Here is a 26,811-nt window from a genome sequence, read left to right on the forward strand (position 1 = left end):
AAGAACAGAAGGGCCATAGTTATTCAGGTGAGCATTGTGGCCCATGGACCTCTTGATGAATATTTCCAGTCTTGTTATAACTGGCATTTGTTTTGCTATTATTGCATCACATCAAATGACCTATAATGGACCCCCCCAAAAAAGATGTTTTGACATTTTTCTTTCTCATAAACCTTGAGTAGAAGTGAGTTCCCTAATTTCAATTTTCTTATAATTCACGAGTTGCATACTATATACAGGAACAGTTTTGTTTTTGTTTTTGTTTTTTTGAAAAATACACTGTATAATGTCAAGGGGGGGGGGGGGGGGGGCAGTTTAAACAAGTGGACACTGGCCACAAACAAATATTACAGTTGATTAATGCTTAGATTTTGCAACTTTGCGATGGTTGATGCTGATTAACAGTCGCATAGGGTTTACCTGCAACATGTCAGCTGCATTGCAGTAAATCAGGCATTTATTGAACAATTTTTTTTAAAAGCAGATATTAACTTATATTCCACTACTGATTTCTTTGACAAAAAAAATTCATGTTTTATTTGACAGGACATAGGTGTGGGTCATATTTGTGATGGACTATATGAACAGACTTTAGATACTGGACTACTGACCCTTGTCCTGTGGAGTAACCAGCTCACTTATCAGAGCATGTCAGCAATGTCTAAAGCATTAGTGAGTACTGGTCAATCTCTGTCTTACATACATCAGTAGAATAAACCTCTGTTTGAGAGGTACTGTAAATAAAAATATGTTTCTTTTGGACTTTCTAAGTTTCTATTGATACATGTATGAAAGAAAAATTACATTAAGCTACCCACAGCTTAGATAATGCTGTATTTTTAGTTCACCTCAACGAAGTTGGGGGAGCTTATGTAATACCCTCGGCGTTGGCGTCCCAGGTTAAGGTTTTTGGAGCAGTTTTCTTTTCAAGTACTTCTATGGCCTATATTAGTCAGAGATGCATGGAGGATGCTTCTAGTGTGTTTTATTGTACCAGTCAAGGTTTCAGATGCTGCAATTTCAGCTAAAGAATGACCAGGTTAATGTTTTTGGAGCAGGTTAAAGTTTTTGGAGCAGGTTAAAGTTTTCGGAGCAGGTCTCATATCCAAGTAACTATAAGCCCTATATTGACCAAACTTGCATGGATGATACATCTAAGGATGCATACTACTGGACTTGCTTTGGATGCTGAATCTGACCTATATTTTATGGATGAATGACCAGGTTAAAGTTTTTGGAGCAGATGTCATTTCCAAGTATCTATAAGCCCTATATTGACCATACTTGCATGGATGATACATCTAAGGATGTTCACTACTAGACTTGCTTCGGATGCTGGATCTGACCTATATTTTCCGGATGAGTAACCAGGTTAAAGTTTTTGGAGCAGATCTCATTTCCAAGTAACTATAAGCCCTATATTGACTAAACTTGCATGGATGATACATCTAAGGATTCACACTACTGGACTTGTTTCGGATGCTGGATCTGACCTAAATTTTTGGGATGAATGACCAGGTTAAAGTTTTTGGAGCAGATGTCATTTCCAAGTAACTATAAGCCCTATATTGACTAAACTTGCATGGATGATACATCTAAGGATGCACACTACTGGACTTGCTTCGGATGCTTGATTTGACTTACATTTTCCGGATGAGTGACCAGGTTAAAGTTTTTGAAGCTGATGTCATTTCCAAGTAACTATAAACCCTATATTGATCAAACTTGCATGTATGATACATCTAAGGATTCACACTACTGGACTTGCTTCGGATGCTGGATCTGACCTACATTTTTCGGATGAGTAACCAGGTTAAAGTTTTTGGAGCAGATCTCATTTCCAAGTAACTATAAGGCTTATCTGAACCAAACTTGCATGGATGATGCATCAAGGGACGAACAATCTCAAAACTTGCTTCGGATGCTGGATTTGACTTACATTTTCTGGATGAGTGACTAGTTTTAAGTTTTCAGATAAGTCTATTCCCAAGTAACTGCAAGCCCTATCAGGCCAAAATTGCATAAATGTTGCATCTAGGGATGCACACTCCTAGATTATTAGTTTAGTGTGGGACTTTGCCTTACTTAAAGACAACATTCGTTGAGGTGAGTTCTGTAATCTCTGATTACCTATGTTTATTTTTCCCATATACTCTTTTATAGACTGTCATACATGTTAATTGCTTGGTATGCAGTAAAATAAAATCATTGAATTATACAGTACTTTCATAAACCATAATTTTCATGATAAAGTATCAATTGGGCAGTTATTGTAGCAGTGCATTAAATTGAAGGTTCTATTGAATTGCAGGGTAGTACACATAATTTAGAGACTTTGAACCTTGGACACAACAACATAACAAACGAGGGGATTCATCTGCTGAAGGAGGGTCTACTGGTCAGTAAATCTCTACTAAGACTAGGCCTTCAGGGAACAAAGATCTCTTGTGAGGGTAGGAAGGTTTACTCTCAAGTTTCAGAGATAACAGTACACAGCTCACATAAAAGCACAAGAATTTAAATTTTAAAAAAAAATGGAAAAAGATGTACTACAGGTGCATATTGATAATTTTGAGGTATTTTACTTAAAATCTCATGGCAAATCCTATTGGGATTTTTGTGCATATTTTTGTAATTATTTTGAAATTCGTCTTGGTTTTTTTTTTATTGTACAGGGGCTGTAGCTTTGGCAGAGGTTGTTGCAGATAGTCCCCGTCTACTTCGCTTAGATTTGAGGGAAAATGATATCAAAACAGCAGGACTGATGGCTTTATCTTTATCCCTTAAGGTCAACCAAACTGTGACGAGGGTTGACCTGGACAGAGAGACAAAAAAGGAAGCGGTAGGTTATAAGCCAAGTTATTTATATTGATGAAAGACTTTGATGAGAAATGTTATTTTAGATGTATTTTCGACATCATTTGATTTTATTTACATTGTTGTATAATTTCCCTTGTTAATTTTAATCAGGTGGTAAGTGTCTGTGTTTTAGTTCTTATTGTTTTGAATGCTTGCCTGGTTTAAATTTTCTTAATTTTTTGGCTGTCATTTTAAAATCGACAGAAAAAGAAAAAGGTATGGCACAGATAGCATGAAAGCAGCTATGGCAATATTTTTTATTACTTCTGTGTATTAAATGTACCTCATTGAGAATTTTTACATTACTGTTGTTTCATCATTTTTTGTTGAACACCAATTTTCATTATGGTCGAGCCAGATAAAAGTAATCAAAGAACTACAATTTTACTAATCATAAAATTGTATCTTTTGCCAAAACAAAGAAATTTGGTCCCACAAAGATTGATGAAACCACAGTATTATAGTTCACTGTCAAGATACATGAATGTAATTTTCTTCATCTAAATTTGTTAAAATTAACTTCATTGTTTCCAGACTAACTGCATCGAATAACCATCTCTCTCACATGGCTTTTTTCTTTAATTTTTCATAATTCCTTATTTCAATTTGTCTATATTGTGCAGTAAGTTTAATTTTCAGTTTGTAGCATGAATTGTCAACAATTTCAGACATGAAATTCATGTAATAGTCTTTGGCTGTTTTCATTTTCTCGTATGAAAACTATCATTTGACAAATTTATGTACACTACAGATGCTCTATATGATTTCTAAATTAGAAATACATGTGCAAAACCATTTTGAAAATATTAGTAAGTGAAATGTTGGATAAAGTGCCTGGACATTGACATATATGTATGTATGATGTTTATATCACTTGTATTATTCTTTTCAATCTAGGGAGTGAAAGACTACATAGAACAACAGAGAAGACTTCAAAATGACATATATACATTCACTGAAAGAAATAAAGAGGTGCAACGTAAGACAGAGGCGGAAAAACGAAAGATTCAGAAGGAGCAAGAAAAGAAGGATTCTGAGAAAGAATTAGTGGGACTGGGAGATGATACATTATCACTGCTAAAACAAGGTTCTACAGTTAGAAGACCTTCTCTGTTAGTGATAGAGACAGCAGCAGAAGCTATGTTAGACTCTCCTGTGTCTAAAGATGTGTTCATAGCACCTGATATAAATCCTATTTTGACAAGCACACCCCCAGGGGAATTACTTCTAAGTCCCCAGTACACAACAGCTGTCAAAGCCAAAAAAATATTTACTGTGTCAAAAGTAAACATTCAGTCCCTTCTCTCACCTACTGGGCCAATTCCTACAAGTACATGTATACCAATCCTGTCTCCTAGTTCTCTTCTGTCAGCGAGCTCTGCATTGTCTCAGGTAGACTCCAATCCAACAAAGATTACGCCATCAACTCTACAAGCTATTCTAGCGAATCCAATACTCTGTGCACCTCTAGAAAGTGTGCCAATACAACCAGAATCTTCAAGCAATGATTTACAAATACATGTAAAACCTGAGGAAACTGTCAGTGATTTTGTCAGAGATATATTGGTAGATTTAGTGGATAGTGCAGCTGCACAGTGTGATCAGTGCCAACAAAACCGTGGAGAAGGTCTAGCTTCCAATGTCCACACTCATACAGACACAAGCAATAACAGCAAAAACACAGAAGACACAAATGTCAGCATCCCAAAACCTATAAGAGACCTGAAAGTGGATAAAGATTCGGGATTTGGGAGTTATGAAAATGAGCAATGGACTCGGATCGAATCCTCAGAACTTCCCCCTTCCGTCATGAATGGCCATGCAACTTTAAGTAAAGCAGTGGAAAATCCAAATTTCCAGTCTTCTCTTACAATGAATGGACTGACTGAGGAGTTGGCAAGTGTTCTAGAGAGCATTGAAAGCAAATCAGAATCAGGTACAGAAAAATCATCATGTTTGGAGTGTCCAGAGGGAAATATGATTATTTGTACATGTATGCTCAACACTGAGAAATACGTTAAATGTTGATTTTTTTTAATTTGGTTTAAAATTGTGCATATATAAAATCAACTGTATGAATTAATGAAAAATGTCAAGTTAACTAGTATGTTGAATATACTTTTCATGTACATGTACTTGGAAACAAAATGGAAGCAAAAATTTATGTCACTCCAACTGGAAGGAGTAACAGTATTTAAATACATGTAAAAATAGAATTTTTGTAAGATACTGTAATTAAATATTATTGCTTTATCCACATTATCATTTTAAAACTAGAAATTAACTTCAGGAATAAATTCTTTTCCATATCTGACTGCTATTGACAGATTCAGTCACCCCTCCTGATGACTTTGAGCGAGAGCTAGATGCTATGTTAGCAGAAGTTCAGTGTGGAAATAACATTCCTTTTCCTTCAGGTAAGTATATTTCTGTATATACAATACATTAACTCAACAGTCAACATTGCCTTTCACGGCACACCAAAGAGTTGTAATTCTGTTGTATTTTTATGCAGTGATCTGCTCTTGGATCAAAAATTTTAAAAAAAGATAAATCTTGATGTACATCTATTACTCTGATTGTAATCGAGCATTCTTACCATTTTATTAGGCCAAGAGGAATTAATTGAACACGTTTGCATAATTTTTCTCATATAGAAGCAATTTCTGTTCATCAATACTTTGTTGTCTGAACATTGTTACTGCCAGGACTAAAAGACAGATGCTCTATGTTGAAAATAATATAAAGTTACTCAATATTAACACCTTTATACTAATGAAATAATTTTCTCATTATGTGTTTTTTTAAAAAAAAGCATTTTCCGTTAGTGCATAGAGAGTTCCTTAACAAAAATTGAAATTCTGTGGAAGACATATCTCCTCAAATAAGACAAGGGTTTCCTGAAATTTTGTGTTTCTAAGGATTAACAGTTATTGAGACGTCTTGACCATATGTCCATATGGAGTCCTAAGGGTTGATCATTATGATATTGGCATCATAATTGTATACATATATAAAATATTTCCTCTGTGTTTCCTTACAAAACCCCACTGCACATCATATCAACTATATAATAACATTGTGTCATGCAGATCAGCATACAACTGTCATATCCCCTTTGATCATCAAATAAACCACACTGACACTTTTATGACCTGCTCATTTGCTGATGTTTATGAGAAGATTAAATATTAGAAAAGAATCATATAGAAAATAGGTCTAATGTGTGGATTAATATATAGATACATGAATACGTATGTATGCATTGAATTACATGTACTGAGCTCTTTAGAAACCAAAAAATGTCATGCAGATACAGTGAGATTTTACTTTGTATATTACTGCATGTACTCCTCTTTTTTTCCACAGATGCTCAGAGACATCCAACTGTTCAGGAAGTAGCAATAGATCCGTCTTAATATCAACAAGAATTAGCACCGATATGTGATAGAAGACCTCTGGAATAGTGCTCTCATCTGTCTTTCACTTTCTGTAGAAATATGTAGATAGAAATTTTATCAATCATGAAATAATGATTTAACTCATAAACTTACAGCGACTCACTGAAATTTGATATGGCATTTCATGGTTTGTTGATGCAAGCTGCTTTTCATACATAAATTCTTGTCATTTTTACTTGATGTTTAGTTTGGTTTTGTGTTGTTTATCAGCATTTAATGCTGTTGTTGAAAGAATACAGTACTGTTATACATATAGCTTTGTTTTATATGAAATAGGAGACTGAGACCATTTAGCTATTTTAGATAACAAAAGCTGGATTTTAGTAGCTTGTATCATAATATATCTGATAACTTTAATGCACAGCTTTATGCAAATTACAATATTAATTTATGGAATGTGACGTTATTTTGATTGCATGATTAAATTTTAAGTGATGTATCTATATTAATTATTCAGTTTTTCTGGCAATGACTGGGTCATTTCATTTGATACAATGTATTTGATTAGTTTGATCATATTTAAGACAATTACGAGTAAATAGTTTACATATTTACGGTAACCAAAAGCAATACTTCAGAAAATATTTTAGTTTTCATTGTTATGACGTACACTTCCCAAAAGCAATAATATTTTAATTTTCATTGTATTTTGTATATAGAATTTATTAGCAAAATCATCTGTGATTTATTTAAAGCTAGAACTGTCATTGATAGATTTGATGATGTATTGTTCATCCGATTAGATATATTTTTTGAGTATTGATGTATTTCTTAGATTTTGAGCATAACAGAAAAAACAGTCTGCATGGGCCTCTTGTTTGCGCAAATAAACACTGGTTCTTGTGTAATTTTTTCTTTGTTTATTTTCTACAACTTAAAAAAAAAAAAAATAAATAACTTTGCACCAATTGACTATTTGTGTTGTTTCTTAATATTTTGAAAGAATTTGTTAAAAAAAAAAAAAAAAATGTTACAATTACTTTATTTATCTAAATATTGATACCATTTTTATGTCTCAATATATTGATTTGAAATGTTTCATCAATGACAGTTCTGTTTAAGGCTTTTTTATTGTTCATGTACTTGTAGTGCATCAGATGGTTGATTGTTCTTTCTGGGGTATACATGTATTATCAATTATAACACCTTGATCAAAATATGGGAAACATTCCATTATAATTTTATTACAACAAATATCTGGGTAATGCAGAAATTTGCATTTTATAAAAATATTTATTTAAACCATTTTTATTAAAGCCCGCACCACATGTGGTTGCCCTGTAGTAATCACCAAGTTCATCCTTCAACACTTTTATATGACTTGATATAAATGTCAGAAGTCAAAAAGTTACATTAACATCACCAAATTATGTAAAAATAAAAAATACGTGTATGGTAGTAAGTATGTTTCAACTTGCGGACCTTATTTATTACACATATAAAAAAAAAAAAAAACCGTAGAGATTTATGCTACTTGCTCAGAGATCAAGATTTATATTGATATAAATATACTACAGGGCCTTGTTTGACTTTGCTGGTTTCTAGATTTTTATTTCAAGTTCAGGATAACTAAACCATTTCAAGTACTCTGTGACTGTCTTTTATGATTTCTAATCATTGGGCTCAGCAGACTTCAAATTCGTCTTGACTTACTTCACAACTCTTTTTTTGGAATTGTTATCAGGACAAATAATGGTTACTGGCTAGAAAACAACATGGGTGTTCGCTTCTGTCTGGGAACTGGATATGACTTTTTACAATGGCATTATAGGAATTTGTTTTTGCACACATATCCCAGAATTTTTTCTAGTATTTTGTTTATGATTATATATTGTGCACAGGTTTTCCGACATCTACCTCATTTTGAAGGTTGTGCATATCACATGACCAGTTATGATGTAGATCACATGACCTGTGTTACATTAGTATTATGTTTGAATACAAACTTACATTTACAGTTATAATTACTAATTATTTAACATTCCATGGTTTCCTAGGAAATCAAGGGAAGGATGTTATTAAGTGTGTACATTGTATATAAATGATCTTACCAATGGTTGATATATCGGAGATCATTTTGGCAATACAAACTTTACTATTTTGTTGTATAGCTTTGTTAGTCCTTACTTTAATTATTACAGATTTAAGGTATTGGAGGTTTGTTGAGTGTGGCTGCAAAAATTTCAGTGAAGATATTTGATATCAAAATGCTGAAGTGATATATTGAAAATAAAAGAGTTATTGACATTATTCTTTGTGTTTTATTACAGGGTACAGGAGTTAGATCCAACTCAGTTTAAACATGTTCAAACCTACTGACCTGAAGAAATAAGATTCTGCAGGGTTTGGCTTTGAGTGCCCATCCAATTGTGAAATTTTTAAGCAGTTAGATGCTTTTTTTCAACTTTATTCCAATTTATCATATGCAGAATGTTAAAGGTGGAACTTGGCATCTGGATATGAAAATCCGATTATGTAGGTTTAAGGGAAGTTTTAGAGATTGACCATCAAATTTTGGCATTGTTAGCAATGTTTTTAGTAATGCTAATGAAGAATATCAATAATAAGTAAATTACAAATATTTTCAATAAAAATAAATATAGTTATAAAATACTGAAATGGCTGAAAAATTAATAATAAATGCCCACTTCCTTAATTTGCCAATCGCATAAATAACCTCTTGTATTGCATTGTGACTGAGAAATAGGCCATACTCAGTGTTAATTTCACTTAACATAGCTTTGCCTAGTCAGCCCATGCCAGCATCACAATCTCACATAATATCACAGTCTCGCAATTGGGGTCAAGATTATCTATGTCTGGAATGTGAGTACACAGTTGGTTTGGAGTTTTAAAGACTACCAGATTTTGTCTAAATTATATTATTACTCAATGAATGCATTTAATTAAAGTAACATTCAACCATTATTTATGTTTGGGTTTGATTGCAAATACCAACACTAAATGTTTAAAAAGAAATGCATTCATATGAGTACAGACTTAATTGATTACATGTATAATGGTTATATGCTACGTACAGACTTTTCCACTTTGTACATTTAATGCATGTATTCACTTGGGCTTCAAACCCTTCTTTTCAACTTAATCATATTGATTTTTTTCAGTTCTTTTTTTTTTCAACTTAATCATATTGATTTTATTTTGAAAAAAAAAAGACCGTAACAGAACATATTAGATCTGTCAACAAATTTATTCAGTCCAACTGGCATTACATGGCGCTCCAGACATTTCTTTATAAATAAAAAATGGCCTTGCGAAACTTATTTAAAATCAATTTATGTCCTGTATTTAAAATCAACTAGACACTAGATTAAATTTCTATAAAAGTGGATGGGAATATGCTGGAAAACTACACGAAATCCGGAATTACCGCTATTGTTCATATCATTTTGACATTTACATACATCTGCTTATTTCCAGTGTGAAATCTAATATTTTATTGGTTAAAAAGTATACTACAAGAATGCCACTTTTAGAGGGATTGAGTTACAGCAGCGACAAAAATGTTATCGTATTTGAAATAGGAGCTGCATATACACGGTAATTATAAAATAATTTCGAGTGTGATTTTCACGGATGACCAGCAAATCAATATGACCTCACCCACAGTATCGTCGGAGGCTGGGCCCTAAATATCGTTATAGACTTAGAGTCATGTCCCTTTGCATGCACTATTTTGCCAATTTTGTGATAGAAATATTCTTTTTCCATTATTTTTTTGGTAAAACCAGGGATCTTATACTAGTATAGTAGGTCCCTGGTAAAACTTTTCAACAAGAAATCTGTACCCATGCATGCTAGATCTAGAAGCAATCGTTAAATGATATTGTCATACGGACCTGGTTTAAAAGGGGTGTTGCTAAAACGCGGAACGGAAAGCAGAATGAAACAGAAAACGGAAAATTTGATGTCAAGTTTTTCACTAAGCACAGCTATAATTCAGACATAGGAAGTAGTATTCTTTATCTAATACATGTAGTTCATATCCATGCCCAGATCTAGAGGGGGGTCAGAGGTGGATGGGTCCGGTGTCCCCCGAGAGAAAAAAATTCCTGGATCCGCACCTGATATCTAATCAAAAGTTATGGTAACCATGTGATTTAATTTATTCCTGATTTTTTCCTTCAACACATTTGGCATATACATGAAATGGTCAATAAAATACACACTAATTAGACTCACATCCCAATTATCTATCACAATGTCTCATTAATCACTCATCCAAATCTGAATTTGAAAAAAATGGCTTATTCATCAAAGGTTTACATAGATGTACGTTATCCACGCTTAAGGTGCATGGGTACATATGCATTGCAAATTAGGGAATTTTTCGCTCATACGCCTCATAAGGATATTGAATACCTGCCGTGCATATTGATCATAATGATTTTCAATAAAGTTTTCCCACTTATCCATATTTTACTACTGTAATAGCATGTTACATGTATATATGCATGATATGTATGGCGTTAGATATTTTCTGTTCCGTTTTTCTGTACCCTGTGCTTTTTCTATGTTCACGGAGATCTTCATGAATAATCGAATGATCATGACTAAATCAACTTGTATTTTAATAATTTAGGATTAAACATGAAAAATCTGTATGGTGTAAGGTGAATTCACTTGCTTGAAGTTGTCCGAAGCAAGGTACGAGTCCGATGCATGGTTAACTCACCCTATACTGTTTCTAGTATGATTTTTATATTTTAAATGATTTAATCTGGAATCATATTTTCCGTTTTCCATTCCGTTCCACTTTCCGTTCTGTTTTCCATTCTGCGTTTTAGCAACACCCGTTTAAAAGGGTTTGGACACAGAATTAAAGGTTGTTTTTTTTTAAATTATCAGTATAATATCATCACTTACATATTGCTATTGCCGATAGGGCCATCTGCAAAAGTGTAACAGCGGGTGTCAATGCGCCGGCGCAGAGTGAGATTGCACAAGCATAAAGTGACAAATGCACCAGTGCATTACTAACAACAATAAAAAATTAAACACACCCAGTAAAATGTAAACTTTAAATAACAGGGCTCATGACTATGCTTATTTACAAACACAGATGTTTGACATAATGTGAGGGCAAGTAGTATCGAGAGATAGATAGAAGTCGTTGTCATTGACTTTAAAGAATTTTCATTTAAGTTCAGTTCATTAAACTGAACCCAGTTACTTTTTTAATAAAATAAAAATTTTAAACAAAACAGCAATGCAACTGTGTCCAGGCCCCTTTTAACAATAGAATTCAGAAATGTAGCAAAATAAACGGGGACAGAAAATTTTATTCTATGAATAATTCAAAGGAGTTCCGAATGGCATCATGGTGTATAAATTTGAAGTGAGAATTACAAAAACATTGAGAAAATGTGTTGATTTTGAGTTATTAGGTATAAACAAGCTCAAAACAGGTTTGTTATGATTACTTTTGTGGTATTTTCGGTTCTACTTTTGTATTCTCCAATATCCTGCTGGAACGGACCCAGTACAGTTTGCTACATTGCAATTATATGGGACATGTTATGGTTATACACTGTCGTTGTTGCTACCTAAGCAAAGAGAACTGGCAGACTCTCTCCACATGGACTTGATCAAATTTTCCAGGATACAGAACATTCTTCAGATTTCAACTCCAATTCTCTCCATTCATACATCTTTCCATTCATACAAGTAATCCATAGGGTTTGTTGTGCAGACAGTGCTTTGCTCCACTTGTTATGTTTGTTTTTAACTAATGGTCTAAATTTTAACAGAAGATCATTTAAGTAAATGACATTATGCTACTTAATTTTGAGAGCAACATATTTACTATACTAATTATGAATCTTTTATGCAAATTGGCAGTTGCCATTAAACTGTACAAATTGCTTTTACATAAAGTGCTGACATGAAAAGTTGTGATACAGTTTGGAAAAGTTCTATTTATCAGAGTAGTTGTGTAAGGTGCTGTTATAAGGTGCCTAATGGAGGAATCTTGCATCCATTATTTATGATAATACATGACTCTGTACATATCTAACACTTATTACATTAAATATTTACTTTTTCAGATGTGGATTAGCTGGTGAAACAGGCCCTCGGTGTATTGTACCAAGCCATGTAAAAAATAAAACAACAGGAAAGGTATAGTATAATGGCAAGGATTTGTTCAGATTCTTTTTTTTTTTTTTTTGCCATGCCTCTTCATTTCTATACATGACAAACACAAATTATGTTTTATAATTATATACATGTACATGTATCTATATTTTAATATGTATATCTGGTTTGTCATTTTTTATTCTAGCCTTTGGATTTAAATAGAGAGAAGCAAGTCAATCAATCCAATACTCCCACTTGTAACCAAACGGCAAAAGTCCATGTGAAACAAATATTATGAGTTGACTCCCTCATAAAACACAATGATAACTCTTAACTAAATGATAATTTAATTATATACATATTGAATCTCAAATAAATTTATTAATTTGTGAATTAAGATGCAGAATAAAACTTGAAACAATATAATTTGTCACTGATATCAATACATGTTATTTATTGAATTTTTTTTTAGAGATAATCATATTAATGAACTCCAAATTATTGTCTCAATAACCAAGAACTATGATCCTTTCTCATTAACAATGGTCCAACATTCCTGTGTTATATGTTAGAAAACTATGAGTATTTAATAAAGAGTCCTATTGCTATCAAAAGTGCTTGCAGTCAGGACCCCCCCCCCCCCCCCCCCCCCAATATATACATCCCGGGTCCAAGGATATTTTTATTTGTCTTCTTTCATAATTTAATCTTCCAGTTATAATCTAGTACACATTTACAATGTATTCCATACGAAAAATAAAAAAAAAATAACATACAATATATGTTTTATTAAAAAATCATAATATGCGGGGATGATTTTTTTTAAAATAAAACATTAATTCTACATTATATTTTGGATTTTTCATATGGAATACATTGTGAATGTGTACTAGAAGATTTTTGAAAGAAGACAAATAAAAATATCCTTGGAGCCAGGGTGTATATGTGGGGGTGGGTTCTGTCCAAAAGCACCTGTGATTGCTATCTGTTTTCATCCTATTGTTGCACATCGTCTGTCATAAACTTTTGAACATTTTCAGCTTCTTCTCATAAACTCTTGAACCAATTTTGACCATTTAAGGTGTATAGCATCTATTGGTGAAGGGGAACATAAATTATGAATTTCGTGGTTTCTGCCTCCCTGGGGCCTTAGGGATGAGGCCAAAACCATCAAAATTAATATTATCTTCAATGTTCTACTATTCTGTTCATTTTCTTTGCTTGCAGGTTGAACAATTATGGGAATTTGAAACTACAGACCAACTGTATGAAAATTTAAAAGACTTCTTATTTAATTTGTATTTTAGGTGAGAAACTCATTCAAATTAAGTTTCATTCATGTTTTCTGCATTGATCAGTAATTACAGGTTTTTTTTCTTTTATCAATAATATGAAAACTGTGAGTATTTGTTTGTATTTGGCAGACATTTGCTTGTTAATGCTAAAGACAGACGAGTTGTGATTTGTGAATCTATACTGTGCCCTTCAGCGTTTCGAGAAACTCTTGCCAAAGTTCTTTTTAAACACTTTGAGGTATGAATCAAAAATTGATATAAAGCTGTGAAGATGCATATGAGCATGCCGTTCATATGCTGAATTTGATATTAATCTTCAAATAATCATGATTTTATGGAATTCTACCAAAAGTTGAAAAAATATATGCTTTTTTATATGAATCATATATATCTTGGAATTCATTCCTAAAAAAAAAAAAAACATACCATTGTTTGCTTTTGTTATCTATTTTGATGTCACTCAATTTCAGGTTTCTTCAGTACTGTTTGCTGTTGGACAAGTGAACTGTTTGTTAGGACTGGGAACCAATACAGGACTGGTGGTCGATGTCGGTTACAATGAGACCATTGTTCTACCAGTCAGTACAAGCCAAATTTTACCTTCACATATATTTGATATTATTTTAGATTGTTCAATGATATTTGTTGTTATATAGGTGTATGAAGGAATACCAGTAATTAAAGCCCTACAGAATGTACCTTTAGGAGGAAAATTGATTCACAAGTATGTTTTAAACAATATTTAAAGCTACAAATGTATAAACATGTAGTACAGTTTGTCATGTATATTTTTACAAATGATATTTTTGTATGAGGGTTGTCCCAGAAAAACATGAACTCTTTGATTATTTCATAAACTACCCAACCAAAAATGTAAATTTTTTGCACACTGTTGGGAAATGATATTTTTGTCATTTTCACAAAATATTGTAACATTGCAATGTTATTTGCATGCAGAAATAACATTTAAAGGGTGTTAAATATTGGTGGTCTGTGCACAGCGATTTATTCAACTGAGAGGAAAATGTTATTTATGGAGATATAAAATTGAAATTTCTGTGTATTATTCTAAAAATTTTTATTATGTTGCATGCCAATTTTTAACTTTATAGTATTTGTGAAACAAAAAGTGTTGAAAACTTTCATGTTTTTACGGGACAACCCTTGTATTTTTAAAGCAAATTCACTGTGCAACGAGTTAATATGTCAGGTTTGAACTACATGTATATCTAGTATTGAAAACTTTCACGTTTTTCTGGGACAACCCTTGTATTTTTTAAGCAAATTCACTGTGCAATGAGTTAATATGTCAGATTTGAACTATATCTATAACGTATGCTCATCTGGGAAGGGCTTTTTGCATTTTTCAGGGTCGGTACTCCCAATCTTTCCTTTATTACATTTCTTCTAATAACATAATTTTCTATTAGTTAAAACAGTAACCTATTCATAAATTACCAGGATTATTTAGATAGTGATGTTTTTTCCCCTTAGTGTATATATTAATAATTTAAGAAAACTAAAATCTTTGTAAAATTTTTTGCAATGAAATTCTCTTCAACTTCAGTCATGATGTCTGACCAAACATCAATAGCAGCTGAGTTGAATTTGAAGGTTTTTGTTTAACAACCTCTATAAATATTTTTTATCATATATATGTACATGTATTTCCCATCATATCCAGATTTCAGTACCCAATCATACATTCTGAAGCAGAAAAGAAAGAAGCCCATACTCATTATTCCTATTTACAGCTTTATATAGTTATCCCCCCTTCCCTTCATGACAGGAGAACCAATCTGTATCCACAATTTTTAATATCACTATTTGTGTTGAAGATTTTTTTTCCTTCTTTTTTAATATTAAGTAAATGTTTTATTTTCCTTCTTGAGTACTTTTACATAGATTTATTTTTTGTTATGAAATCTTGTACAGGAGGATAGAGACTCAGCTGAAAGACTCAGGAATAGTGACCACAGGAAGTGAAGAGAAACCTTTATCAACTTTACCAGGTATACTCTCCTATTTCCTATGTATACTGCCCATTTTACCAGGTAAACCTCCACTTTACCGGGCACAATGTGCAGTTTACCAGGTATTCTGTCACTTTACTACCGTATATACTCGCCTATAAGTCGGTTTTTTGGGAGTTAACTTTTGGTCTAAAAAAAAAGCTTGGTATTTTTCTGGACCACAAAATGTAGTATTTTTTACATAACTCCGACGATTATCGTTGAGAAATGTCTGGACGTATCATATTATTTATGTACTCTAAGATTATGAATTATAAATAAAGTATAAATAGATTATAAATAAAGTACAAGTATTTACCGATGTCATATCCTAACATATTATTTGAACACAGATAAATACATTAGAATATTGATATGAAATTTATAAGAGAAGAAAAAAAAGAGAGATAAAATATCGGCGTAATTCTTCAAAATATTATTTGAAAAAAGTTAAAACATTAGAGCATTGATTGAAATTGTCCACCGATTCTGGCAAAAAGTTGTACCGACTTATAGGCAGGTCAATTGCAAATCCCTCCAAAATGACCTCAAGAATCACAACCGACTTATAGGCGGACCGACTTATAGGCGAGTATATACGGTAGGTATACTGACAATTTTATTAGATACATTTTGCAGTTTACCAGGTATTCTGTCCACTTTACTAGGTATACCTAGGTATACCAGAATATTCTTTAATTCTGTGTGAATTTACGCTATGTATGTGGACACAAAAATTCAGCAGAAATTTGTCAAAGTGAACCTAAAGTACAAATGAGACATGCATTGGCAATCCAAACATCTGCATATTTTTATAACAGTGGATTGAACAGAAATTGGGATTCCACAAATTATGACCAGGAAAAAAAATATGTTTACAGTATGTCTAACTATTGTCCACTCTATGCATTTTGTAGAATCTAATTTCTTCAAAATTCATCTACATTACTGTGTATTTTTGAATTTCAGATTGCATAAATGAAGACATACTGGAAGACATCAAAGGTACAATATAGATACATGTGCATTTGCCTGTATATTTTACATACGTAAAATATACATGAACATGTACATATATATTCTACATATGTAAAATCCTTAAATATAAGAAAAAGAGTAGAGTTTATGCAGTGATTTTTATGCTATTAATGTAATTGAATAACCAATGAATTTTTTAAAAATATTTAGACTATCTTTGTGGGTTTTTTTCTTGGGGAGGGGTCTTATTTTTAACAATTTTACCATTCTACATGTACATTTAATTGTCTCAAGAAATCACATTTCAAAACAAGGTGGGATAATTCTGTAAATATTTTGTTTGATTTTTAACTCTGACATGAAAACATGTAGTAAAATGCAAGTTTGCATTTCATACAACATAAAAATGAGGGCCACTTCTTTTTCTACCATATCATGCAGCATGATACATGTATATCCTTTATTTGAGGAACAATTTAAAGGATCCACAATTCTTTGCATACTTGCATTATATCATTATTAAACTTGTTCTGAGGAGTAAAAAAGTAATACTTGAAGTCTTGTAAAAACAAAAGTTAAATTCCTGTTTCATTGGGTGTTTTTCTACACAGAGTTTACGATACAATCATTTTTTTTTTCAGTGAGATGCTGTTTCGTAACCAATTTACAACGAGCCAGTCAAATACACAAAGTCATCCAGTATGGAGAAGACAAATCCAAGGTTTAAGATCCCACAAATTTATTTCACTTTATTTAATGCAATTTGTTTGAAATCTTTTAGAATTATGCTTTTTATAAATAAAAGTTTATTGTTAAAATTCATTTTGCTGGATTAGCTCCCTTCACCACCCCCAGGTGTGAAATATCCTATAGATGGTGATCATCTACTGCTGGTGAATGGGGTCATCAGGTAATTAACATTACAGACACAGCAAATGTCAGTTCTAAAATTATCTCTATTTTTAAATTCTTAATCATTCATGGTTTGTATATACAAGGGCTGTTCAGAAATTATTGAGACATTCTGTTTATTCTCCTTTCTAATCTGGGTCTTTGATGAAAATTGGTACATGTATATAAATCAGATAAAGAGAAGGGGAAAGCTATCAATGTGACCAGGTTTTCTTTTGTATGAACAGTACTGGTATTTTTCATATGAATTATTAAAACTTTCTATTCTGACATCCCAACAAGATCAGTGTACCCTATGAACTTATATTTGAATCAATTCCATACATATCAGAGTTGTGTATATTACTTGGATTTTGATTTTTGGTAATATTTACGAGAAAAATACAAGCTGTTGAACTCTCTCTTTTATTTTTTTGGCAAAGTATTGCATATAGGGTGCATCATTTGTCTGGATAACTTCTCCTACAGTTTTCAAGATAGGAATTTATTTATTTTTCAGATCAATTGTACATATATCAGAGATGTGCACATTACTTGGATTTTGATTTCTGGTTATTTATGAGAAAAATACTGGCAGTGAACTTAGTCACTTTCTTTGCAAAATATTGCATATAGGGTACGTCATTTTCCGGATAATTCCTCCTACAGTTTTCAAGATAAGAAGTTTTTATTTTGCAGATCTGTTGTACATATATCAGAGTTATGCATGGTACTTTGATTTTGATCATTTTTGGGGAAAATACTTTTTGTTGAACTTCTTTTTTTACATGTTTCATGCAAAAGATGCTAATAGAGTACATTGAATGATTTTTTGGGGAGGTCACCTCCTACAGTTTTCAGAATAGAAAGTTTTTAAAATTCATGTGAGAAATACCTGTATTGTTCACATAAAAAAAAGGTTTGATGTCACAATGACATCTTTCCCCTTGTTTATTTTATTTTGACTTTTGTGTAATGCTAGAATTTCAGTTAGAAATACAGAGATTATAAAAGAATTTCATAAAGATGACAAATTAGGAATTTGTATACTGTAGATTCCTTATTTAACGTGAGTACTTAATATCGCGAAATGGTCCAAGGGCATCAAATCGCGAGAACAATAATTCGCGAATGGGTGATTTATCTAGAGATTTTACATAAATCGAAGCACCATAAAAATAAAAGCGAGTAATTTTATTTCGCGAGTGGTGCTTCTCGCGTAATTACGCGATAATTTATTCCTCGCGTATATTTAGGAATTTACAGTATTTGTTTTATTTGTTCTTGAAAAAATTTTGGTGAATTTTCATGAATTGGTATCTTTCTTCTACAGAGCTAAAATTTTGGTGAATTTTCATGAATTGGTATCTTTCTTCTACAGAGTTAAAAGAAGTGTTTCTATAATTTCCAAACAGCCCTTGTAATGATTATTTTGTTAGTATATGTACCAATTCCTGAATTTAACTATCAAAGAGAAGTCTTACATTTTCAAGGTGAATATTCAAAATTCATCCCAAAAATTGTGTCTAAGATTAAACAGAAATTAAACTACTGTAGGTCCATCAAATTACATGTAGTTAAAGATCCAGGAACTCATAAAAGGAATTATTTCATTTGATTTTTCTGTAAAAAACATTAAGTGGTTGGGTGGGTAGTTAGGCTGTGGAGGCAGTGAATGATGGGTCCATTCACTGTGGAAGCAGTGAATGATGGGTAGTTAGGCTGTGGAGGCAGTGAATGATGGGTCCATTCACTGTGGAAGCAGTGAATGGTGGGTAGTTAGGTTGTGAAGGCAGTGAATGATGGGTAGTTAGGCTGTGGAGGCAGTGAATGATGGGTAGTTAGGCTGTGGGGGCAGTGAATGATGGGTAGTTAGACTGTGGAGGCAGTGAATGATGGGTAGTTGGGCTGTGGGGGCAGTGAATGATGGGTAGTTAGGCTGTGAAAGCAGTGAATGATGGGTAGTTAGGCTGTGGAGGCAGTAAATGATGGGTAGTTAGGCTGTGGGGGCAGTGAATGATGGGTAGTTAGGCTGTGAAGGCAGTGAATGATGGGTAGTTAGACTGTGGAGGCAGTGAATGATGGGTGGTTAGGCTGTGGGGGCAGTGAATGATGGGTAGTTAGACTGTGTAGGCATTGAGTGATGGTTAGTTAGGCTGTGAAAGCAGTGAATGATGGGTAGTTAGGCTGTGAAAGCAGTGAATGATGGGTAGTTAGACTGTGGAGGCAGTGAATGATGGGTAGTTAGGCTGTGAAAGCAGTGAATGATGGGTCCGTTCACTGTGGAAGCAGTGAATGATGGGTAGTTAGGCTGTGGAGGCAGTGAATGATAGGTCCATTCACTGTGGAAGCAGTGAATGATGGTTAGTTAGGCTGTGAAGGCAGTGAATGATGGGTAGTTAGGCTGTGAAAGTAGTGAATGATGGGTAGTTAGGCTCTGGAGGCAGTGAATGATGGGTAGTTAGGCTGTGAAAGCAGTGAATGATGGGTAGTTGGGCTGTGGGGGCAGTGAATGATGGGTAGTTAGGCTGTGAAAGCAGTGAATGATGGGTAATTAGGCTGTGGAGGCAGTGAATGATGGGTAGTTAGGCTGTGGGGGCAGTGAATGATGGGTAGTTAGACTGTGGAGGCATTGAGTAATGGTAAGTTAGGCTGTGAAAGCAGTGAATGATGGGTAGTTAGGCTGTGGAGGCAGTAAATGATGGGTAGTTAGAGTGTGGAGGCAGTGAATGATGGGTAGTTAGGCTGTGAAGGCAGTGAATGATGGGTAATTAGGCTGTGAAAGCAGTAAATGATGGGTAGTTAGGCTGTTGAGGCAGTGAATGATGGGTAGTTAGACTGTTGAGGCAGTGAATGATGGGTAGTTAGGCTGTGAAAGCAGTGAATGATGGGTAGTTAGGTTGTGAAAGCAGTGAATGATGGGTAGTTAGGCTGTGGGGGCAGTGAATGATGGGTAGTTAGACTGTGGAAGCAGTAAATGATGGGTAGTTAGGCTGTGGAGGCAGTGAATGATGGGTCCATTCACTGTGGAAGCAGTGAATGATGGGTAGTTAGGCTGTGAAAGCAGTGAATGATGGGTAGTTGGGCTGTGGGGGCAGTGATGCAGTGAATGATGGGTAGTTAGGCTGTGGAGGCAGTGAATGATGGGTAGTTAGGCTGTGGAGGCAGTGCATGATGGGTAGTTAGGCTGTGGGGGCAGTGAATGATGGGTAGTTAGACTGTGGAAGCAGTAAATGATGGGTAGTTAGGCTGTGGAGGCAGTGAATGATGGGTCCATTCACTGTGGAGGCAGTGAATGATGGGTAGTTAGGCTGTGAAAGCAGTGAATGATGGGTCCATTCACTGTGGAAGCAGTGAATGATGGGTAGTTAGGCTGTGGAGGCAGTGAATGATGGGTCCATTCACTGTGGAAGCAGTGAATGATGGGTAGTTAGGCTGTGGAGGCAGTGAATGATGGGTCCATTCACTGTGGAAGCAGTGAATGATGGTTAGTTTGGCTGTGAAGGCAGTGAATGATGGGTAGTTAGGCTGTGAAAGTAGTGAATGATGGGTAGTTAGGCTGTGGAGGCAGTGAATGATGGGTAGTTAGGCTGTGAAAGCAGTGAATGATGGGTAGTTAGGCTGTGGAGGCAGTAAATGATGGGTAGTTAGACTGTGGAGGCAGTGAATGATGGGTAGTTAGGCTGTGGAGGCAGTGAATGATGGGTCCATTCACTGTGGAAGCAGTGAATGATGGTTAGTTAGGCTGTGAAGGCAGTGAATGATGGGTAGTTAGGCTGTGAAAGTAGTGAATGATGGGTAGTTAGGCTGTGGAGGCAGTGAATGATGGGTAGTTAGGCTGTGAAAGCAGTGAATGATGGGTAGTTAGGCTGTGGAGGCAGTGAATGATGGGTAGTTAGGCTGTGAAAGCAGTGAATGATGGGTAGTTGGGCTGTGGGGGCAGTGAATGATGGGTAGTTAGGCTGTGAAAGCAGTGCATGATGGGTAGTTAGGCTGTGGAGGCAGTAAATGATGGGTAGTTAGACTGTGGAGGCAGTGAATGATGGGTAGTTAGGCTGTGAAGGCAGTGAATGATGGGTAGTTAGACTGTGGAGGCAGTGAATGATGGGTAGTTAGGCTGTGGGGGCAGTGAATGATGGGTAGTTAGACTGTGGAGGCATTGAGTAATGGTTAGTTAGGCTGTGAAAGTAGTGAATGATGGGTAGTTAGGCTGTGGAGGCAGTAAATGATGGGTAGTTAGACTGTGGAGGCAGTGAATGATGGGTAGTTAGGCTGTGAAGGCAGTGAATGATGGGTAATTAGGCTGTGAAAGCAGTAAATGATGGGTAGTTAGGCTGTTGAGGCAGTGAATGATGGGTAGTTAGACTGTTGAGGCAGTGAATGATGGGTAGTTAGGCTGTGAAAGCAGTGAATGATGGGTAGTTAGGTTGTGAAAGCAGTGAATGATGGGTAGTTGGGCTGTGGGGGCAGTGATGCAGTGAATGATGGGTAGTTGGGCTGTGGGGGCAGTGATGCAGTGAATGATGGGTAGTTAGATTGTGGAGGCAGTGAATGATGGGTAGTTAGGCTGTGGAAGCAGTGAATGATGGGTAGTTAGGCTGTGAAAGCAGTGAATGATGGGTAGTTGGGCTGTGGGGGCAGTGATGCAGTGAATGATGGGAAGTTAGGCTGTGGAGGCAGTGAATGATGGGTAGTTAGACTGTGGAGGCAGTGCATGATGGGTAGTTAGGCTGTGGGGGCAGTGAATGATGGGTAGTTAGACTGTGGAAGCAGTGAATGATGGGTAGTTAGGCTGTGGAGGCAGTGAATGATGGGTCCATTCAATGTGGAAGCAGTGAATGATGGGTAGTTAGGCTGTGGAGGCAGTGAATGATGGGTCCATTCACTGTGGAAGCAGTGAATGATGGGTAGTTAGGCTGTGGAGGCAGTGAATGATGGGTCCATTCACTGTGGAAGCAGTGAATGATGGGTAGTTAGGCTGTGGAGGCAGTGAATGATGGGTCCATTCACTGTGGAAGCAGTGAATGATGGTTAGTTAGGCTGTGAAGGCAGTGAATGATGGGTAGTTAGGCTGTGAAAGTAGTGAATGATGGGTAGTTAGGCTGTGGAGGCAGTGAATGATGGGTAGTTAGGCTGTGAAAGCAGTGAATGATGGGTAGTTAGGCTGTGGAGGCAGTGAATGATGGGTAGTTAGGCTGTGAAAGCAGTGAATGATGGGTAGTTGGGCTGTGGGGGCAGTGAATGATGGGTAGTTAGGCTGTGAAAGCAGTGAATGATAGGTAGTTAGGCTGTGGAGGCAGTAAATGATGGGTAGTTAGACTGTGGAGGCAGTGAATGATGGGTAGTTAGGCTGTGAAGGCAGTGAATGATGGGTAGTTAGACTGTGGAGGCAGTGAATGATGGGTAGTTAGGCTGTGGAAGCAGTGAATGATGGGTAGTTAGGCTGTGAAAGCAGTGAATGATGGGTAGTTGGGCTGTGGGGGCAGTGATGCAGTGAATGATGGGTAGTTAGGCTGTGGAGGCAGTGAATGATGGGTAGTTAGGCTGTGGAGGCAGTGCATGATGGGTAGTTAGGCTGTGGGGGCAGTGAATGATGGGTAGTTAGACTGTGGAAGCAGTGAATGATGGGTAGTTAGGCTGTGGAGGCAGTGAATGATGGGTCCATTCACTGTGGAAGCAGTGAATGATGGGTAGTTAGGCTGTGGAGGCAGTGAATGATGGGTCCATTCACTGTGGAAGCAGTGAATGATGGGTAGTTAGGCTGTGAAAGCAGTGAATGATGGGTCCATTCACTGTGGAAGCAGTGAATGATGGGTAGTTAGGCTGTGGAGGCAGTGAATGATGGGTCCATTCACTGTGGAAGCAGTGAATGATGGTTAGTTAGGCTGTAAAGGCAGTGAATGATGGGTAGTTAGGCTGTGAAAGTAGTGAATGATGGGTAGTTAGACTGTGGAGGCAGTGAATGATGGGTAGTTAGGCTGTGGGGGCAGTGAATGATGGGTAGTTAGACTGTGGAGGCATTGAGTAATGGTTAGTTAGGCTGTGAAAGCAGTGAATGATGGGTAGTTAGGCTGTGGAGGCAGTAAATGATGGGTAGTTAGACTGTGGAGGCAGTGAATGATGGGTAGTTAGGCTGTGAAGGCAGTGAATGATGGGTAATTAAGCTGTGAAAGCAGTAAATGATGGGTAGTTAGGCTGTTGAGGCAGTGAATGATGGGTAGTTAGACTGTTGAGGCAGTGAATGATGGGTAGTTAGGCTGTGAAAGCAGTGAATGATGGGTAGTTAGGTTGTGAAAGCAGTGAATGATGGGTAGTTGGGCTGTGGAGGCAGTGAATGATGGGTAGTTGGGCTGTGGGGGCAGTGATGCAGTGAATGATGGGTAGTTAGATTGTGGAGGCAGTGAATGATGGGTAGTTAGGCTGTGGAGGCAGTGAATGATGGGTAGTTAGATTGTGGAGGCAGTGAATGATGGGTAGTTGGGCTGTGGGGGCAGTGATGCAGTGAATGATGGGTAGTTAGGCTGTGGAGGCAGTGAATGATGGGTAGTTAGGCTGTGGAGGCAGTGCATGATGGGTAGTTAGGCTGTGGGGGCAGTGAATGATGGGTAGTTAGACTGTGGAAGCAGTGAATGATGGGTAGTTAGGCTGTGGAGGCAGTGAATGATGGGTAGTTAGGCTGTGGAGGCAGTGAATGATGGGTAGTTAGGCTGTGGAGGCAGTAAATGATAGGCACCTGTTTTATTTCAGGGAGCATAGTTGTGAGGTGTTATTTGAGCAGGACAATGAGCATCAGTCCATATCTACCATCATACTGGATGCTATTATTAATGTAAGAAAAATTATATATTCAAGCAAAAACTAAAAATAAGTCTTTTATTCGGGATTGTTGACTATTTATTTGTAAAAGCATCAACTTTTCTTAAGTTCTGTAAAGACTGGAATTGCAAATATTTGATTCATTTATGCTTCATTTATCTTGTAAAATCATATCACAAAATGAAAAGAGCTGTCAGTTTGATAAACAGAACGCTCATCTACAATAGAATCCTACAAAATGGATAATGTTTGACTGATTTGTAATTGCTTGCAGTCTCCCATTGATATGAGAAGGGACCTGGCAGAGAACATTGTAATTATTGGAGGGACCCCAATGTTACCAGGCTTCCATCATCGACTGTGTGTAGAACTCTACCACCTTCTGAAAAACAACAAATATCAGAACGAGCTGTCTATCAAGTTATTCAAGTTCCATAAACTCCCAACAAAAGAGAACTGTGCCAGCTGGTTAGGAGGTAATTTGCTGAAGTTTGTGAATCTCTTGATCTAAGAAAATTTTGTTGACTGAAAAGGTGGTAAGAAAATTGAGTTGACTGTTAAGGTGGTAGGTTATTCAAATTCCACATTTTACCAGCTTATGAGATTGAGAATGTTAGAGAAAGGTTAGTTTACATTCCTACATCTCTCATCCAGTATTATAATAATATTTTATAAACTAGTTCACAGGTTTTCAAATTCCACATTCTACCAGCTATCAAAATAGAATTGTGCTAGCTGACTTAATGTAAGAAAATGTTAAATTGGAGGCCAACAAGAAAAAGCTGCATTCTCTGATAAACACAAGCCATCACTAAATATTAGATTATAAACCACGGGCAGATCTGAATGGGGGTGGAGGCAGAGGGTCTAAACCCTTCCCTTGATTTTTCAGAATCATTAAATTTCTATGTCAAAGTAACAAAACATCTCCTACAAGACACCCCCCCCCCCATACACATACATACTGGTAAACACAAAATTGTTTTTTCAGGTTTGAGCAAGTTTTTAACATTTTTTTTCCTTGTCAAAAAATTTCCAAGTTTGACTTGTGGAACCCCCACTCCGGAAAAATCTTGGATTCACAAAAAAAGGGGGGTTAATGACTTCTTGATGTATTGAGTATATACATGTGGACCTTTTATTCAATTGTAGGCAATTTTTCATATGAGGAGAATTATTAACAAGATTCAGTAGAAATATCCTATTGTCTCCTAAAAAAATGTTTGTCTTTTTAGGAGCCCTGTTAGGAGCACTGGAGACCCTCCCTAGCAAGTCAATAACCAGAGATGTCTATCTACAGACAGGGAGACTTCCAGATTGGTGCTGTATATCCGAGGAGACTGAGGAACAGGAAAAAATGGGAGCAAGGAGCTAATAAGGATATAGCAGGGAGGATCAGAGAAATCAAGGAGGAATCAGTGAGTGTGTTGTCTGCAGTCTGGTTGAGGGCTACACAGTGCTAAAAAACAAATCTATGTGCAATAATTTAACTTTACCTGTATATTATGTACAATTTATTGGTTGTAATAAATAGATAAGACTTTATTTTGTATTTTTTTTAATTCTTTAGCTATACTGGTCAAAGACCAGATGGCAAGGTGTCCATTGTCTGCCTGCCTGTCTGAAAAATGAAAAACAAGAGGCCCAAGGGCCTTGAATTGCTCTTCCGATAAATTGTACAACCTATCACTTCTATTTAAAGCCTCTAAGTATCCTGTATATAAAGATACCGCCTTAAAAATTCCAAAATAGGTCATAATGACCTACATTTTGGTTAAAACACTCTGAGAACCCAAGATGCATCAACTAACAAATTTTGATGATTCTAAGCCCCTTACTATCTTAAATATTCAGATAGAGCCTTCAGATTCCAAAAAGTAGGTCACAGTGACCTTCTTTTTGAAAAGGACACTCCAAGACCCCAAAATCCAACGACTGAGAAAGTTTGATGATTTTAAGTTTCTTATATTTTAAAATATTTAGATATTGCCTGGAAAAAGATCACTATGACCTACTTTCTAGTTGACATATTCTGAGGATTCAAAATACATCAACTGACAAAGTTTGATGATTCAAAGCCAATTATTACCTCAAATATTTAAATATACACTAAGTGAAAATTGCTTCCTAATTGATCCCCCTATTGTGGCCCCACCTTAAAGATGAGATAGATTTGAAAAACTTGAGTCTGCATTTCTTGTGAATACTTGCATGTTAATCAGTAATCTGGCCCTGCTGTTCTTGAAAGGAAAATTTTAAAACATTTCCCCATATATTCTCCATGTAAAACTTCAATCCCCTATAGTGGCCCCACCTTACCCAGGGGACCATGATTTGAACAAAAGCTTGAATTTGTTTTTCTTGAGGATGATTGTAATTTAATATCAATGTTTATGGTCC

General features: G+C 35.6%; 1 protein-coding gene across 1 annotated transcript in view; it reads left to right on the forward strand.

Moving 5' to 3' along the window:
• Positions 1–25,956, forward strand: part of LOC133182543 (uncharacterized) — a 39,237-nt gene extending 13,281 nt beyond the window's left edge. The window contains exons 7-25 of the mRNA XM_061317390.1: positions 547–672; positions 2,312–2,453; positions 2,676–2,842; positions 3,757–4,795; positions 5,187–5,276; positions 6,229–6,277; positions 9,669–9,881; positions 12,389–12,461; positions 13,647–13,726; positions 13,844–13,952; positions 14,185–14,292; positions 14,371–14,438; positions 15,650–15,726; positions 16,696–16,731; positions 17,346–17,425; positions 17,541–17,614; positions 24,343–24,424; positions 24,686–24,887; positions 25,647–25,956. Of these exons, the coding sequence (XP_061173374.1) occupies positions 547–672; positions 2,312–2,453; positions 2,676–2,842; positions 3,757–4,795; positions 5,187–5,276; positions 6,229–6,277; positions 9,669–9,881; positions 12,389–12,461; positions 13,647–13,726; positions 13,844–13,952; positions 14,185–14,292; positions 14,371–14,438; positions 15,650–15,726; positions 16,696–16,731; positions 17,346–17,425; positions 17,541–17,614; positions 24,343–24,424; positions 24,686–24,887; positions 25,647–25,786 (2,955 nt within the window). The 3' untranslated portion in view covers positions 25,787–25,956. The remainder of the gene's footprint in view (positions 1–546; positions 673–2,311; positions 2,454–2,675; positions 2,843–3,756; positions 4,796–5,186; positions 5,277–6,228; positions 6,278–9,668; positions 9,882–12,388; positions 12,462–13,646; positions 13,727–13,843; positions 13,953–14,184; positions 14,293–14,370; positions 14,439–15,649; positions 15,727–16,695; positions 16,732–17,345; positions 17,426–17,540; positions 17,615–24,342; positions 24,425–24,685; positions 24,888–25,646) is intronic.
• Positions 25,957–26,811: the final 855 nt, after the last annotated feature.

Source organism: Saccostrea echinata, unplaced genomic scaffold, assembly GCF_033153115.1.
Source record: "Saccostrea echinata isolate AGI-Se365-2 ecotype Australia unplaced genomic scaffold, CSIRO_AGI_Sech_v1 ptg000009l, whole genome shotgun sequence".
NCBI lineage: Eukaryota > Metazoa > Mollusca > Bivalvia > Ostreida > Ostreidae > Saccostrea > Saccostrea echinata.